This window comes from Heterocephalus glaber, unplaced genomic scaffold (genome assembly GCF_053883595.1).
Source record: "Heterocephalus glaber isolate CG9 unplaced genomic scaffold, H.glaber_assembly_v1.0 deba00001428, whole genome shotgun sequence".
Lineage (NCBI taxonomy): Eukaryota > Metazoa > Chordata > Mammalia > Rodentia > Bathyergidae > Heterocephalus > Heterocephalus glaber.
The window spans coordinates 11,986,841-12,004,210 of NW_028258293.1; the positions used below are offsets into that span (position 1 = coordinate 11,986,841).

Consider the following 17,370-nt stretch of genomic DNA (forward strand, 5'->3'; position numbering starts at 1 on the left):
CAACTCTGGTTTCTGATTTGCTCCCAGTACCTGCATAGGAAATCACATAAACTCTCCGGAATCTTGATAAGCTTCATTTGGTCACAAGCTTTTATTCCAACTCTTGTGGACATCCCTGGATTTAAAGGACAAAGAAGCACACTCCGGTGTCATTCAGTCTGAGAAAGGCTCTTCTGCATCAGCACTCATCAGCTGTTCACCTCCAGACAAGAGAATGGAAGAAAGGTAAGGCTGTATTCCAAAACCGTCAAATGTCCTGTTGTAGTATTTGGTCTGAGTTCACATCCCTGTGTTTCCACCACAGGGTTCCACTTGTAGGGGGTCATGGCACTTCCTTCAGAAAAAGGCAAGAGAGTGAAGTTTCCTTCTGAAAACAGGGTGATGGCTTAGCAAAGCTAGGAGTTTTGAATGGATTTCACTAGACCTTTCTCCCCTCTGATCCAGCTCATCATATTCTCCCCTTTATTCTAAACATTCAAATCTGCAGACATGAAGAGATTGAAAAGTTACACACAGGTATTGCTTACCACCGCTGAGATGCTATAAAGGGATTTCATTTTGCTTTACTTCCTTTTCAAAAATCGTCTGCTTTGTGTATCTCTCAAGGTTCCAGGAACAAACAGATGGTTCAAATTGGAATAATTGAGGAGTACTTTAAGAGGAGACTGCAAAGATGGGCAGGGTTAAGGGGAACTAGCAATGCATAGAAAGTGCCTTAAAGTAAGCAACAATAAAGCATTATTTCCACCCATAAGCTGTAATGGATAAAGGAGGGAGCAATTTCCAGACAGAAAACAGTCATAGCTATAACTGCAGTAGTAGGAAAAGATAATTATCAAGGGGAGAAGCACTGCCTTTGTCAACACATAGCCTTGAATAAGAGAGTGGGAGATGAAAAACTCAAATCCCTCTCCTCCTGCCCTCCATTGGACGGGTGTCACTCAGTAGCTCAGTGCAACCAGAAACAAGGAGGAATAGAATTCCACTGATGAGGTTTCCAGAAGCCACCCTCCTTGGATGCCCAGAAAAGGATAGAAAGAAGATACTCATTGTACATGAGACCATCTCTTATATCTTATGTCTTCCTACTCCCTGAAATTTTTCTCTATTTAATGTCATTCAGTGATTTCTCATCTCATCTCCATCAAAGTTATTTTTTCTTGCTTCCACTTCTATGGATCAATCACACACATTGATCAAAAATACATTGAAAGTTGATTTCGTGTGTGTGTGTGTGTGTGTGTGCGTGTGTGTGTAGTACCAGGGATTGAGCTCAGGATCTCACTCTTGCCAGGCAGGCGCAGCGCCACTGAACTACATCCCCAGCCCTGAAAATGGAATTGAATTTAAATATGGGAACATATTCCTTATTGATTACACAATAATTGAAGCTACTAAAATACAGAACCATTATAATAATGACCTTAACAAGAGGTTTATTAGAACTTTGTTGAAAGTTTAAAAGCATCAGACCCAACAACTTCTAGGAAACTGCTACTCCCAAACCCTAAACAGGTACCATGATCCTTTGTTCCTACGTAACTTTCAGGCATTTCAACATGCCAACCTTGGAGGAAACAATAGAAGGGAATTAAGGGTTATATTCATTCTATTTATCTATTTATTCCATGACCCAGGAGCTGGTTACTTCACTGTATTCACCTCCCAGTTGGTCACTGCCTGATAACATTTCACCATCAGCATTAAGAGAGGATGGGAAATAGAATCCTTTTCCTGACTTAAAACACAGAGAATCACTATTTATAGAAGAATGGTGACTGGGAGACTCTAGCAGTCTCTGCAGCCCCTGATGTTCTCTCAGACTCTGTGCTCATATGAAGATTTTTGTGGAGCATTCAAGAAAAAATGGGGCAGAGAACAGTGGAAAAGCCTCAGATAGGGCTCCAGAAGGCCAAGGGCTGGCACTGGTCCTGTTCTAGATGATGTGAAGCCTGGAAAAATCTCTCGATCTGTTTAAGCCTCCGTTTCTTAGAGTGTGAACTGAGGATATTATAGTAGATGATTTTTAGGAACACATGCTAAATATTGTGGTACTTTTAGTAAATATTGTGGTATTTTTAGTAAATAAAATAGACACGACTTAGTCCTTCATGTTTGATGATGCAGGCAAATACATCACACCCTAAAAACAGATGTTCAAACTAGAGTACCTTGAGTAGGGACAACAGAACTTCTGCTTTTCTTCCTTTTTCAGTTCATGCCAACCAACCAAAGCTGTGGGAGCTTGTTTCACTGAAAGAGTTCGTGATGGTTGCATTTACTGATGGATGCCTCTCTGTATCCTCAGGAGGATGTATCCCCTTTCCACCTTAGGGCCTCCTGCTCCAATGCATCCTCCAGATTCTTAAACTGTCACTGCATTTCTTGGGGGCAGCTGCTCTCGCAAGAGTCCTAATTGACTTACACTCACAACTCTTTTGTTCCCTATGTAATTGGCTTCTCTTCCTCTGTGTTCCTGAAGTTTGCTTATGCTAGATTTTATCCCATCCATAATTTTGACTGCCATCTTGAATATAACTTGGGAATTACTCCTCTGCTTTTCCTTCATCCATCTGTAATGAACACAGAGGGGTGATGGGACCGAAGGGCAGATGAAAAAGGTGAACCCAGGGCCTGGGATTTAGCTCAGTGGTGCCCCACCTGCCTTGCAAGTGCAAGATCCTAAATTCAATCCCCAGTATCAGAAAAAAAAAAGAAAGAAAGGTAGAATCCAATAGGTTTAAACCTACACTAGGGGAGATCAGGGTCTAATCACTCATCCTGTTGGTGCCCTAATTCCATCCTTTGTAAAATGAGGATAATTCTATTTCTTACCTTAGAAAATACCTGGCAGGGCCGGGGATTTAGCCCAGTGGTTCCGCCGCCTGCCTAGCAAGCACAAGGTCCCAAGTTCGATCCCTGGTACCAAAAAAAAAAAAGAAAATATCTGGCAGACTCTGTTTCTGTTCATTAATAAGATGTGAGCTGATCCTTTTTCTACAGTTGAAATCTGCATGAGCAACTCTCTTTACACTGCAAGTCCAGCACACTCTCTACTTCCCCTCATACACTCTTCTCCACAAAACTTTCATCAACAAAAAAAGCTCCCCTAAAGCTCTCTGGGGAAACAGGATGGGGTAGGTTTATATTATACACTCCACAGCATATCACTAAGTAGTCCTCCATTAGATATTCCCATCCTTGAAATGTCTCATATCAGTAGCACTCAGACCTCACTCTCAGTACTTCCTTTTCTATACTCCTGAGCAATTCAGCTCCAACAAAAAGCCTATTGCCACTCTGTGTACGTACATGTGTCTATGTGCTCAACAAAGCTATGTTGGATCCTCACTTCAAAAGCACTTCAGAGGCTAACGTGTTTCTGAGCACACACTGGTAATTCTCAATACACCCAGAGCTGTCCACAAGAATTGGGATGAATGAAATTTTCTTCATCTCATGAGTGTGTTCTAATCCCTTTCATTGTGTTTTTATTCTCCATTTAACAAAAAAAATCTAATACTGTAAGGCTCTCCATTCGTGTACTTATTTATTTACTGAATAAATATTGAGAACCCATGGACAGAAGCTAGACTGGGGATATTTTAGAAACGCTTTTTTTTTTTTTTTTCAGTATTTCCAGGCCTTCATCCTAAGCTACACTCCTGGGCTTAAGTTACTAAATTGCCTGGGCTGGGTTTGAATTTGAAGTCCTCCTGCCTCAGACTCCCAGACTGCTAGCATTACAGGCATGTGCCACCACACACAACTGGCTCTTGTTTCAAGGCCTGACACATTGAGCCATTTCTCAACCGAACCATATTCATGCCTACCCTGGCAAGAGCTTACATTACCCTCCTGACCCTAAAGAGGGTTCCTTGGGTTGAACCTTCTTAGTCATGGGGATGTCATGATGACCTCTCTGTCTGTCTCAGTTTCTGCACCAGGGAGAAAACTTCTTAACAAATCAGTGCTATTTTGCAGAACAGAATAGTGCTAGGTCTGTAACTTTAGCACACTGAGTGGGAGTGTCTCTATCATAGTGTATTTCCATGTCATTTAGAGGGACTGAGGTATTGGACAGAGTTCAGGCTGTTCAGACGAGTACTGAATTTCAATCCATATCCCAGGAATCCTCAGCTCTTAAAAGGTTATTTAATCTCTCCAGTCCTGTTTTCCTCCTCTTTAAAATGGAGAAAGTGACTCCCAAATAGCAGGGTGTTCTGACAATCAGGGGTCATGAAGCACGTGGTCACGTCTTGTCTGTCTTCCCAGGGTCACCACTAGAGGGCTTCTGAGCATGGATTCAAACACATCAGTTTGGGTGACAGAAGTCACAACAACGAAAAGAAAAGGTGAAACTGCTCCTGGAACTTTCAACGAAAAGGACCTGATCCCGAACCTGGTGATCCTCATCTCTGGCCTGGTTGGACTCGCAGGAAATTCGGTCGTGCTCTGGCTCCTGGGTTTCCGCATGCGCAGGAACGCCTTCTCCATCTACATCCTCAACCTGGCTGCAGCAGATCTCCTCTTCCTCTGCTGCCACATTATAGATTCCCTGCTGGTGGTCGTCAGATATTTCCATCCCCACGTTTTCTTCCTCCCCTGCTATAAGACCGTCATGATGTTTCCCTACATCACGGGCCTGAGCGTGCTGAGCGCCATCAGCACCGAGCGCTGCCTGTCCTTCCTGTGTCCCATCTGGTACCGCTTCCGCCGCCCCAAACACACCTCAGTCACCGTGTGTTTCCTGCTCTGGGCTACGTCTCTGCTGATGTGCATTCTGAACAAGTCTTACTGTGGTTTGCTGGATGTCAACGAAAAGACTGCCGAGTGTCTGGCAGCTAATTTTTCCACTGCCACATGTCTGGGTGTTTTAGTCCTGATTCTCTCTGGGTCCAGCCTGGCCATGCTGGTCGGATTCCTGTGGGGCGGCGGCAGGCAGATGCGGCTGACCAGGCTGTATGTGACCATCCTGCTCACCGTGCTGGTCTTCCTCCTCTGTGGCCTGCCCTTGGGCGTCTACTGGTTCGTGTTAATCTGGATTCACGATGACTTTAGTGATACTTTGCAATACGGTCTTTACCTGGCCTCAGTTGTCCTGTCCTCTGTGAACAGCTGTGCCAACCCCCTCATTTACTTCTTTGTTGGCACCTTCAGGCAGCAGCCGGGGAGGCAGACGTTGAAGCTACTTCTGCAGAGGGCTCTGCAGGACAGCCCTGAGGAGGATGGATGTGGAAGCCGAGTTCCTCAGGGAACCCTGGAGATGTCAGTAAGCAGAGAAGAGCAGTGATGAGGACCTTGTGCCCTGGTCAGTCATAAGTGTCTTTGATCGTCAACACTGCCTTGTACAGTGGACAGTTATCTGCACTTCTCTAAGCGTCATGACCCCTGAGATACCTCAGTAATTCCACAAAGTCTTCAAACATATTTATTTTAGCTGAGATTTTCTTATTTTTCTTGGAGAAAATAGTCTGAAATAAGAACATCTCCATCTTTTTTGACCTCAATAAATTTTTCATCTTTCACTGAATCGTTCTTATTGATGTTTTTCTTTGGAATTTTCATAACTGGAAAGAATCCCTGTTCAAACCATAAACTTCTTATTGGTGACCATTCTCTACATGAAGTTATAAAAAAGATGATTTCTTATTTTTCTCTTAGACTATGTTCCAAAAGAATTGTATTGGTCCTGTGATTGGCATATTCCTGCAGGTAAAAAGCTTGGTTCTGAATGAATTTTGCTACCTTTGAATCTCATCTAACTCTGTGGCTTTGGGGAAGATAAAGTCCTTAGATGCAGACTCTCTACCGTGAGAAAATAGCCTATGAAACTTGGTTTGTAAAAAGTCTTCTGGCAGCATTTTTCCATTGCCTGTTAACAAGTTGGCCTTGTTTTCTTGGAGTTAAAATTGGTGGGTGGTGAGGCAACTTTCCGGTCCTCCTTCTGTCTCTCTTATACAGAAGCTATCTTTCTCTCAATAAATTTTCCTACTTTAAAAAAAAAATTGGTAGGTAGTTATTTAGCTCTTTCCCCAAACAGTATACAGTCTAGAAGTATGTCCCATGGATTGAAATCATGGGATACATAGACACACAGAGCCTGGGAGTACTAAATTAGAAAAAGTACCAGACATGGAGTCAGGGCATTTGAATTCCCAAGCTGACTCAATGGCAAAATTGAGTCACGTGCTCACACTCAGAAACCTGAGCAAACATTGAGGTTATCAGATTGCCAAATCTTAATTTTATGCCATTTATGATCTGGAATCTGTTTATAGAATAAGACAGGGTGATTTGTCTTTACCGTGAACATGAACTGAAAGCAACTACCATGAAAGCCTCAAAAGTTCATATTTCTACACCATCACTATAATCACAGTGAGCATATATGCTTCCCACCTACTGGGCTTGCACTGAAAAGATATTGTGGAATGTGTTCAGCACCAATATTGTCAATATACCAATGATGGGTATAAAAACAGATGAGCATTTATTGCTGTTCTCCAGGAGATTACAGTAGTGTGTGGAAAAGAAGTTATCCTTATGTATGCTGGTCATAATTGTGTAACTAGTCTAAATCCCTCCAGCATGAAAATACAGAGACAGAGATCCTGATGCAAGAAGAGTTCATTAATAAGTGTGAATATCACGGCCAGTAGATCAGGGAGGACTTCTTAAGATACTTAGAATTTGAACCAGTAGGGCCGGGGATTTAGCTCAGTGGTTTTGCCACCTGCTGCGCAAGCGCAAGGACCTGAGTTGGATCCCCGGTACCAAAAAAAAAAAAAAAAAAAAAAATTTGAACCAGTAATTATACATTTACCAAACACGTACCACTGCCTCCTTTGTCAACAACATTAATTTTTCAGCTTATCAAGAAAAGATAAATAGAAATGGAGGAAATGGGAGAAGTGGTGATTCACAGTGACATTTTTAATACAAGCACAAAAGGAGCTCAGGGAAGGGTAATCAGTATGTAAATGAGTTTCATTCCTGGGCCACCCCAATTATTTAGTAAAGGTTACAAAATCTCTCCCTCTCTCGGCTCCTAGGGCAGAGGAGCTGAGCCAATCCCAGAGCCCAGAAGGAGGCTCCCCCGCTGCCATTCCACTGCTCCTAGGGCAGAGAAGGTGAGCCATGTGGGCACCAGAAGCACCTCCCCCCCACCCCGTGGAAATGAGAAGACATGTAAACAAGCCTCAAAAACAGACTTCCAGATCACCTACCCCAACCCCAAAGGTAAACAAGATGGAACAATCTGATACTCAACCACATGGGCTCCCTGAACTGGCAACAAAAGAGGATCTGGAAAAAATAAAATGAGAAATTGTTTCTCAGATAACAGCAAAGATTGTGCCCATAGTGCAAGACATGATTAATAAATTTAGAGAGGACACGGATAGAAAAATAGAGGATCTGAGGGACATGATGGAATCCCAACATAGGAAACAAATGGAATCCATAAAACAGATGCAAACAGATTTCCAGGAGATTTAAAACTCCATTGAAAGTCTACGCAGCAGAATGAACCAATGTGAGGACAGAATTTCAGATATAGAAGTTAAGATTGCAATTAGTGACCAGGAAAAGAAAAATTGCTTTAAAATTGTAAGGGACCACGAGAAAGCAAACCAGCAGCTGCTAGACGATGCAAAGAAGAATAACATAAGACTGATTAGAGTCAATGAAGAAACAGGAGATAGTACAAATGACATTAAAAAGCTGTTCATTGAAGTGATGGCAGAAAACTTCCCAAGCAGGGGAAAGGAACTTGACACACAGAGAAGTGAGGCATATAGGACTCCAGCTAGCCTTGATCAAAAAAAATCTACACATAGGCATATTATACTTAGGATTCCAGAAACCCGACAGAAGAACAAAATTCTACAAGCAGTGAGAGAAAAGAAACAAATCACATACAAAGGAAAGCCCATCAGAATCACAGCAGACTTCTCAATGCAAACCCTCAAGACAAGAAGAGCTTGCAGTGATGTATTTCAAGCCCTAAAGGAAAACAGCCTCCAGCCCAGATTGATGTACCCTGCAAAACTATCTTTCAAAATTGATGGAGAAGTAAGATACTTTCATGGTAAAGAGAAACTTAGGAACTTCATGAATACCAAACCAGCACTCCAAAAAATTTTAGACAATATCCTAGGAAAAGACAATGAGGATCACAACCCCAGGAAGCCCAGCAGAATGAATCCACTGTGCGTGACAAATTAAACACAAAGGGAGAGAATCCAACAACAACAAAAAAGTCATGACAAGGCTTTTAAAACTTTTAACTTCATCTCCCTAATGAGTGTGTAATTCAATCTTGTTATTGTACTAATTAGTATTTTTCTGATTCTAGAGTTGCACACCTTTCCTTGTGCTGTACTGGCTATTTATCATCTTCTTATGTCTACTTTTAAATTGGGTTGCCTATTAATGAGCTGTAAGAGTTCTTTATATATTCTGGTCATAGGTTACATGTATTATAAATATGGTCTGTTTAAGGACTACTTTTCATTTTAATGATGTCATTTACAGTTCTAAATTTTGATGGAATCTCATTTATCAATTTTTTTCTTTTATACATCATGTTTTTTGTATCCTAGGAAGTTCTTGCCTACTCTAAATTCATAAACATTTTCCCTTATAATTTCTTCTTAAAGTTTTATAGCGTTAGTCTTTCATATTTAGATTCATAGATCCTTTCAAGTTATTTTTATGTATGGAAATAAAGGGTTGTGGTTAATTTTTCATATATGGATACCAGGTGTTCTAGTGCCTTTTGCTGAAAACACTATCTTTTCCTCTGCTCTTGAATTGAGTTTATATTCTACAAAACGTTAATGTTAAATAATCTTTCAAAACTCAGTTAGGGCTGGGGATTTAGCTCAGTGGTTCCGCCACCTGCCTCGCAAGCACAAGGACCCGAGTTCGATCCCTGGTACCAAAAAACAAAATAAAACAAACAAAAAAACTCCTCAGTGGACCATATATGTGTGGTTCTATTTCTAGACTCTCTTTTATTCCAACGATCTATATGTCTTTCCTTATACCAACACTGCCTTGATTACTGTAGCTTTAGAAGAAGTCTTAAAATTAGGTACTAAACGTCTTCCAACACTGTTTTTTTTTTCTTTCTCTTTTTACTTTTCTAGGTCCTTTATACTCCTACATAACTTTTAAATTTCAATATCCAATTATTCATTTATAACAAGTATACATAGACCTGAATTTTTGTATTTACCCTGTGTTTTCTAATCCTGCTAAATTCAAATACAAGTTCTAGGGGTTCCTAGAGATTTCTTAGTATTTTCTCTGTAGATAAAGATTTTGCTTCTACCTTGCCAGTCCTATCCTAATTGTGTCATTTTATTGCCAGACTATTTTGGTGGGGCCTAGGTTTCAAAGTTTAATGGACAGATAAAGAGTAAGCATATCTGCCCTTGTTCCCCACCTTAAGGAGGAAGCATTGTATCTTCTCCATTCATATAAGGCATTCTCGCTGGAAGTATGGAGTACATGTCTTTCATCTGTTGAGGTTCTTTTCTACTTCTAGTCTTCTGATCGCTTTTACCATGAACAACTGTAGAATTTAGTCCAGTACTTTTTCTCCAACTAGTGACAGGATCATATGGCTTTTTCCTTTCCTCTGTTAAAATGATGACTTCTGGGGGTGGATCTTCCAATGCTGGACTAACACTGCCATCCCTACAATAAAACCACTTTCTACAGACTGCCAGATCTGACTTCTAATAGTTTGTTTTGTTAAACAAATGTCTATCTATGTTCATACTTTTTTCTTCTGTTATCTTTATCCAGTTTTAGGATTAGCACAATGTTGAGTTTCTAAAATGAGGGGAGAAGTGTTCCTTTTTTTTCTGCTTTAAATGTTTGATATAATTTATCAGTTAAAATGTATATGAGCCTGCTGTTGTCATATAGGTAGGTTTTCAAGCTAGGAATATACTTTCTTAAATAGGTGCTATTCAAATTTTATATTTCCTCCAGAGTTAGTTTCATTAATTTGTCTTCCAAGGTACTTCTTAGAAGTTGTCAAATTCATTTCAAAACAGATTTTTGAAATATGCTTTCTATATCCTTTTAAATTCTGTAAAATCTGTGGTAATGTCTCCTAGTTCTTGATATTGTTATTTTTTAAATGTATAATTGATACTGTGTAATGGGAAGTAAAGGTCTAAAGGAGCAGGAGAAGTGGGAGGGGTAGGGGAAAGGAAAGAAGGCAAAAGAAAAAATATGAGAAAAGGAAAAAAATGGAAACAAAGTCTTTGTAAATAGGAAAGAGTGGAGGGGGTGAAGGGAGGGCAGGGGAATGGGGAAAAAATAAAAGAACCAAGATACATCATGTAAAGGTACAAGATCCCAATGATGAATGTAACTGTATTGTATACCTAAAATGTACCAATAAACTTAATGGAAAACAAAAAGAAAACTGTCCTCAAGATTCATCCACAAGGTACAGCCTGGGCTGCGCGCGCTTTTTGAGCCTTCCAGGGAAGTAGACCAAGATTTCATTTCCAGTATGGAAAGCCCATCAGACTCGGCTGTGACTCGACCTAGCACCCCACAGGCCCGTGCGGATCCATCGCCCCATACAAATAGTTCACGGAAAGCGCCCATGAGTGCAACACTTAAAGAAATATTAAGGAAAACAAGATTTTCATTTAATTCCTGTTGCAGTGTAGTAAAACGTCTTAAAATAGAGAATAAAGAAAATGATGAGACCTTTTCTGAGAAACCAGCCTCTTCAACAGAAGAAAACTGTTTGGAATTTCAAGAAAGTTTTAAACACATAGATAGTGAATCTGAAAAAAATACATACTTGAAAAATACTCTCAAAAAGATCACTGCATGTGAATCTAATTCACTTGATACTAGGTCATACAATGCTCTTCAGAAAGATTCTGTGAATGAGAATCTTGAACAAGGATTAATGGAAGAAAGAATAAAATTGGTGAAGCAGGTGCAGGACAAGGAAGATCTCCTTTGGAAACTAAAACTAGTCAAAATGTATAGATCAAAGAATGACCTCTCACAGTTACAGCTGTTGATAAAGAAGTGGAGAAGCTGTAGCCAGCTGTTGCTTTATGAGTTGCAGTCAGCTATGTCTGAAGAGAGCAAAAAGCTAAGCCTTACTCAGTTGATAGACCACTATGGGTTAGATGATAAATTGTTACACTATAACAGAAGTGAAGAGGATTTATAGATGCTTCATTAATAACTTTTTTCTCAGAATTAAAAAAAAAAGATTCATCCACAAAACTGCATGTATCAAGTGCTTTTGTCATTTTAATGGCTGACTGCTATTCCATTGTATGGATGTGCCATGGTTTGTTTCAATATTCACAAGTGGAAGGACATTTGGTTTAAATTTGGCTGTTATAAATAAAGTCCCATAAAGAGTTGTGCACAGATTTTTAAATAAACGTGCTTTTTCATTCTAGGATTAATACTTAGGGTTTATTTGTGGGTGATATAGTGATGTATATTTAATTTTTTCAAAAAATGTAAAAGTGTTTCCAAGAACAGTTGTACCACTTGTTCTCTACAGCAAGAAATGAAAGGTCCACTTTCTCCTAATCTTTGTCAACGTTTGAAACTGCAAATATCTTTTAATTTAGCCATTTAAGGGGTTCTTAGTGATATCTTACATGGGTTTCTTCTGACGCCTCTCTCCTACCACTGTAGATGACGTCCTCCTCTCTTTGTGTCTCATGTGATCTTGTGTGTGTGTGTGTGTGTGTATGTGTGTGTGTGTCTTGGTCAGCTTGTCTCATCAACATACCACTCATGTTAGATTACCATAATGTCCTTATTTTAACATAATTACCTCTTTTTTTTTCATAATTACCTCTTTAAACACTTCTTCTCCAAAAATAGTCATAATCTAAGATACTGGGGGTAGTACTTTAACAACTGAATATTGGAAGGACAAAATGACTTAAAATATAGAACAAACGTAGAGGACTGTATGACTTCACAACATAATATAAAACTACAGAATTAGCTATAAGGATAGACATAGGATCAATTGAAAAGAATGAGCTCCATAAATAAATCCACATATATGTCATAAACTGATTTTCAACAAAGTGCCAAGGTTAATTCTTTGGAAAAAGTATAATTTTTTTCGATAACTAGTGGCAGAAAGTGAAATATCACTATAGAAAGAAATCTTGATATCATACCTCACATGACAGACAAATATTAACATGAAATGAACATGTGAAAGCTAAAATTAAAATTTTCTAAAAGAAAACATGAAAAAATATTTGCCACATCAAGTAGGTTAATGAATTAAGCTTTTGTATTCCCCCTAAATCCATATGTTGAAGTCCTATGATGGTACTTAAAGATGAAGTACTTAATATGAAGTACTTAATAGGCTGCTATGTCTAGAAGAATTGTAAACCTTTAGCGAGACTCAGTGTGATGAGAGTCTGGAAGTGACCAACCATGTCTGCCGTGGGTGGGTTTTGGAGGGTGATACCAGGAAATAGAAGAAAGGTAAAAGTAATACATGAAGATGGGAAGGTAATAGAAACCAGATTTTTAAATGGCATACAATCAAGAAAGTTTATTAGACTCTTTTCTCCACTTGACAAAGGTGCAAAAAAGCCATTTGTGTTATACTAAACTATTGTGTTATGCCTGTCTTTGCAGCCCTAACAACTGAAAATGAAGAATCAGTACAGCTATCATAACCACTGCATAGCCTCCCATGCACCCACAGATATAGTCTTTCCCCTCCCCCTTGTGAACAATCTGAGGTTACATCACAACAGATGATGGGTGCAAAGAATGGCAGTACTTGTCCCTCAATCAGATAAGGGCTGGAGTCACACATATTTTTCCTTTTTTTTTTCTTTTTAAACTTTTTTGTTAAAATCTAAGACACAAGCACACACATTAGTCTACCCTACAAGAGCCAGAGTCATCAACATCTTCGTCTTCTACCTCTTGCCCCATGGGAAAGTCTTCAAGGACAATAACTCACACAGGATTGTCACCTTCTATGATAACAGTGCCTTCTTCTGAAACATCTACTGAAGGACCTGCCAGAAGCTCTTCCTGAGGTGTGCCACTGTCTTCAGAAATATGTCCATCCTGGTTTGCTTGGGTTGTTTCTTCTTGTCATCACAGATTCCTCTATTAATGAAAATCTTGCAGTGTGAAGTCCATGTTTTCAGACTTTTCAAAGAGCTTGTTGAGGTCTGGAAAAGCTTCTGCTAAACACTTCCCTGCATTTTCTTAGGAATTGTTCTTCTTTCTCTTCTCCTCTAATTTCTTCCCTATTTCTTCTCCTCTTGTCTCTTCTTCAAACACATATTCGTGTTCCAGTCCCAATAACTCCTCCTTAGTTCATTCCCCAGAAACCACCACTAGCAGCCCTAGTGTCATCCACATCCACATGCAGATTGAAGTTGTTTGTCATCTTAACAACAGTCTTGTTGATTTTTGCAACACCTTCATCCTTGGAAAATCAAGTAAGTCATGGATAAACTTCTTGGGTATGTTCTTGCAGGTGCCGTTCATTCATTCCTTGGTGACATCAGCCCAGCCTCAAGCAAGGTTTTGGATGCAATCATAAATATTTAATACTTCCAGAACTTCATCAGTGTCTTCCTCAGTTCCAGCAATAGTTCCTCTTCAAGGCCTTAAAATTGCTATGGTGGGCTGAGGCCATGACTCAGTGGGAGACCACTTTCCTAGCATGCATGAGGCCCTGGGTTTGATCCTAGCCTCTGCCTTTTTAAAAAGCATCTATAACGCCCCAATCCATTGGTTGGATAAAAGAGGCAGTGTCTGGAGGGAAAATACCAGTTTGATATTGGATGAGGATCACCAGTAAAAAGAGGATGTCCAAAAGTATTTTCAACAGTAACCAAAATCTATTTTTGAAAGATAAGAAAAGAGGTATCTTTAATCAGGTTTAGAAAGAGATTTTTTTTTTTTAATGAAATCTAGGCCAGGGATTTAGCTCAGTGGTTTCGGAGCCTGCCTCGCAAGCACAAGGTCCCAAGTTCGATTCCCTGGTACCAAAAAAAAAAGAATGAAATCTAGGAGAATAAAACAGTAAAAAACATAAAATAAGACATGAGTGTTAAAAATAAAAACCATAATTTTCTTCTTGGTGTGAATAGTTAACTTTACAACTCCAAAAAACATGTATGTGCAGGATATTCCAAAGTTGTAATGTAGATTAATGAGCATTATCTCAGTTGATCTTCACATTAATTGCATAAAATTAATAGGCCCTGCAAGTAAGCAAACTCTTGGAAGATGTCTGTCTCAAAAGAATGTGTCTTCATTTTGCTGGCATACCAATTTGGAGATGGAGCATCTTGAAAAAAAGCTGGGCCATCCACAACACCTCTTGCTTCTGTAGTACCCTGACAGTGTGTGCTTATTGGTGTGCTTGAGGGACCTGAAGTTCTCACTGTGCCAGATCACAAAATATTTTAATTGGTAGCCTGATAGGTTGTCCCCAAGCCAGACTGTTGTCCTTAAAAGCCTTGAGAGCTGGCATTGACTCCGCCTCCTTATGGATGAAAGTTGTTTCAGGCATCTACTTTCAGAATGGGGTGGGGCCTCATCCATATTGAAGATTTGCTCTGGCAAATAATATTCTGCCACGATCAGTTTATCTAGAGATTCAAAACTTTCTTCAGCTGTCCTAGCATCAACACTTACATACTTATCCCTTACTTTCACATCATATGAAAAATAACAGTTGTTTGTGTGGTACTGAAGATTGCACCCAGGCCCTTCACATTGAGCTACATCCCTAGCCCTTCTCATTTTTTGAGACAGAGTCTCACTAAGTTACCCAGGCTGTGTTGAAACTTGCAATCCTACTGCCTCAGCCTCCCAGAATGCTAGGATTACAGGTGAGACCCATTACATCTGGATTAAATAACAATTCTTGAATCCATTAAGCTACTCGTGCTAGTACATTCCACATAGTTTGTTTTGTTTTTGGGGTTTTTTTTGGTACCAGGGATCGAACTCGGGTCCTTGCGCTTGCGCAGCAGGTAGCAAAACCACTGAGCTAAATCCCCGGCCCTACATTCCACATTGTAGTGGATCCTAGACTTTCCTTTCAACATCACAAACAAAAGTTTCCTTTGGCCATGATCATATGCCCTGAGAGAGATGTGTTTGTGCATCTGGTCTTCCATCCAAGCCACAGAAGTTTCTCATATCTGATACACACCCTTATCAAATATTTCTTAATATTTTACTTTTGATGAAGCAGATCTTTTAACTGTTTCCATTACTTTTTGTTCCCGTTCTTCAAGGTCATAGTTATGGTGATTTAGACATTGTTGACTTGGGTTCTTCATTTCCCAAGCCCACGAATCAACACTGAACTCCAGAGGAAAGGAAGAGAGTGTTACTAGCCCCACACATTTAAATGAATGAAAGGGACTCCACTCTTGGCATTTCTTCTCGCCCCACTCATTTTATGTGTTTATAGTCATGTCACTGTGGAATCACCAATTCCTATGATTCAATCAGTTATAATCTGGCATTATCATTATTAGTATTTTGTTGCTCAAATTGTCCAGAATGTTTCCTTCATGCTGTCTTGATGGAATGCCAATTTATTTCCATGATGTGACTGTGGTAAAAAAACAAATGGGGGCCGGGGATTTAGCTCAGGGGTTTCGCCGCCTGCCTCACAAGCACAAGGTCCCAAGTTCAATCCCTGGTACAAAAAAAAAATGGACATGGCAGCTGATGACAGACAATTGACATCTACTGGACAGTCACATCAAGTGCAGCTGCTGAGACATATTTGTCATCGTAACTAAAACATAGCAACACGGCCACTGCTATACAGTGTTGCTTTTGACTTGGCAAATGCACTCTTTTTAATATCCACCAGGAGGATTGCTTTCCTTCAGGTGGGATGGACAAGAGTATACACCACTTGTGATCTCGCATAGAATGCATTCTAAAGAGGCATGGACCACCTGGAAACTAGTATATGTGCTGCTGAAGCAAGCACAGGACCATCTGGAAATTTTAAAAAATACTAACTTGATCCACTACATTGAGATGTCATATTAATTTGAGCTAATAATCAACAAGCAGCAAGTTTTCTGTGTACACAGGAGATAAACATGATAAAAATTTAAGGGTCTGTGAAATTTTTAAGGGTTTAGTGGTTTTGAGCAAACTAAGACTTCCCCCTTCAAAGTAAAAGACAAGATATTATACTTTACACATTCAGCCACCAACAAAGGAGCTTACCACTAGCTCCATAAGCCTTCTTGGGTTCTGGAGGTAGCATATTTCACACTGAGGAATACTGCTCTGATCCATTTACTGAGTGCTAAGGAAGGATGTCAGTTTCAAGGGGAATCCAGACCAAGAAAGCACTGTGCAGCAGGTTTGGTCTGCAATCTCAGCAAACTATCACTTGGGTCATCTGACCCACAGATCTCATGGTACTGGGGTTATATGAGGTAGAGAAAGAGGGCATGTGGGACAGTCACAAACTTCTGGCAGGAATGAAAAATGGTGCAACTACTGTGGAAAAGTTTAGCAGTTCCTCAAAATACAGAATGTACAGTTACTATGTGACCCAACAATTCCACTACTAGGAATATACCCAGGAGAAATGAAAATGTACATCTACACAAAAACTTGTGCCCAAATGTTCCTGACACCATTATTCATGAGAGCCAAAAGGTAGAAACAACTTAAATGTACATCAACTAATGAATGGATAAACAAAATGTAGTATAGTCATAAAATGGACTATCATGTGAAGTATTAATACATGCTACAGCATAGATAAAACTTAAAAACTCTTTGCTCCTTGCAGGCATCTGAAAGAATCCGGGTATGAAAAAAACATTACCTGCTTCCATTTATGTAAAATACCCAGAACAGACATATTAAATGGAGGCAGAGGCTTAAGAAGAGGGAAAGGGTAAGGAGCAGGAATGAAGGATGATTAAAGGATATAAGGCTTCTTTGGGGAGTGACGAAAATGTTCTAAAACTAGATTGTCATGATATTTGCACAACTCTGAGTCTACTAAAAACCACTACAGTGTACATTGTATCACATGAATGCCCACTAGATGGCACCCACTGCAAAAAGGCCTGAAATAACAAGTGAATAGGATGCAGTGATGCCTACCAGGTGGTCCTTAGAGACCACTTGAATGCTAATACAATGGGATCATGGATAGAACAGATCTGGTGGCAGCGGCAAAATTCATGCCCAGGCTCCACAGTGCACTCTCAGTCACCCAGGTTCGTATGGCTGTTGTATTGCTCGTGAATGTGTGCTATGATTTGAATATGGATAGCATCCTGTCAGGGGACATATGCT

At 39.8% G+C, this 17,370-nt stretch overlaps 1 protein-coding gene and 1 pseudogene across 1 annotated transcript; both read left to right on the top strand.

Moving 5' to 3' along the window:
• LOC101710948 (mas-related G protein-coupled receptor member A) lies at positions 1–6,051 on the top strand. The gene is made up of 2 exons (XM_004851783.2): positions 1–225; positions 4,276–6,051. The coding sequence occupies exons 1-2, from the start codon at positions 215–217 to the stop codon at positions 5,291–5,293; spliced, it is 1,029 nt and encodes a 342-aa protein (XP_004851840.2). The 5' UTR covers positions 1–214; the 3' UTR covers positions 5,294–6,051.
• Positions 6,052–9,887: 3,836 nt separating this feature from the next.
• LOC101710580 (swi5-dependent recombination DNA repair protein 1 homolog pseudogene) lies at positions 9,888–11,259 on the top strand (annotated as a pseudogene).
• Positions 11,260–17,370: the final 6,111 nt, after the last annotated feature.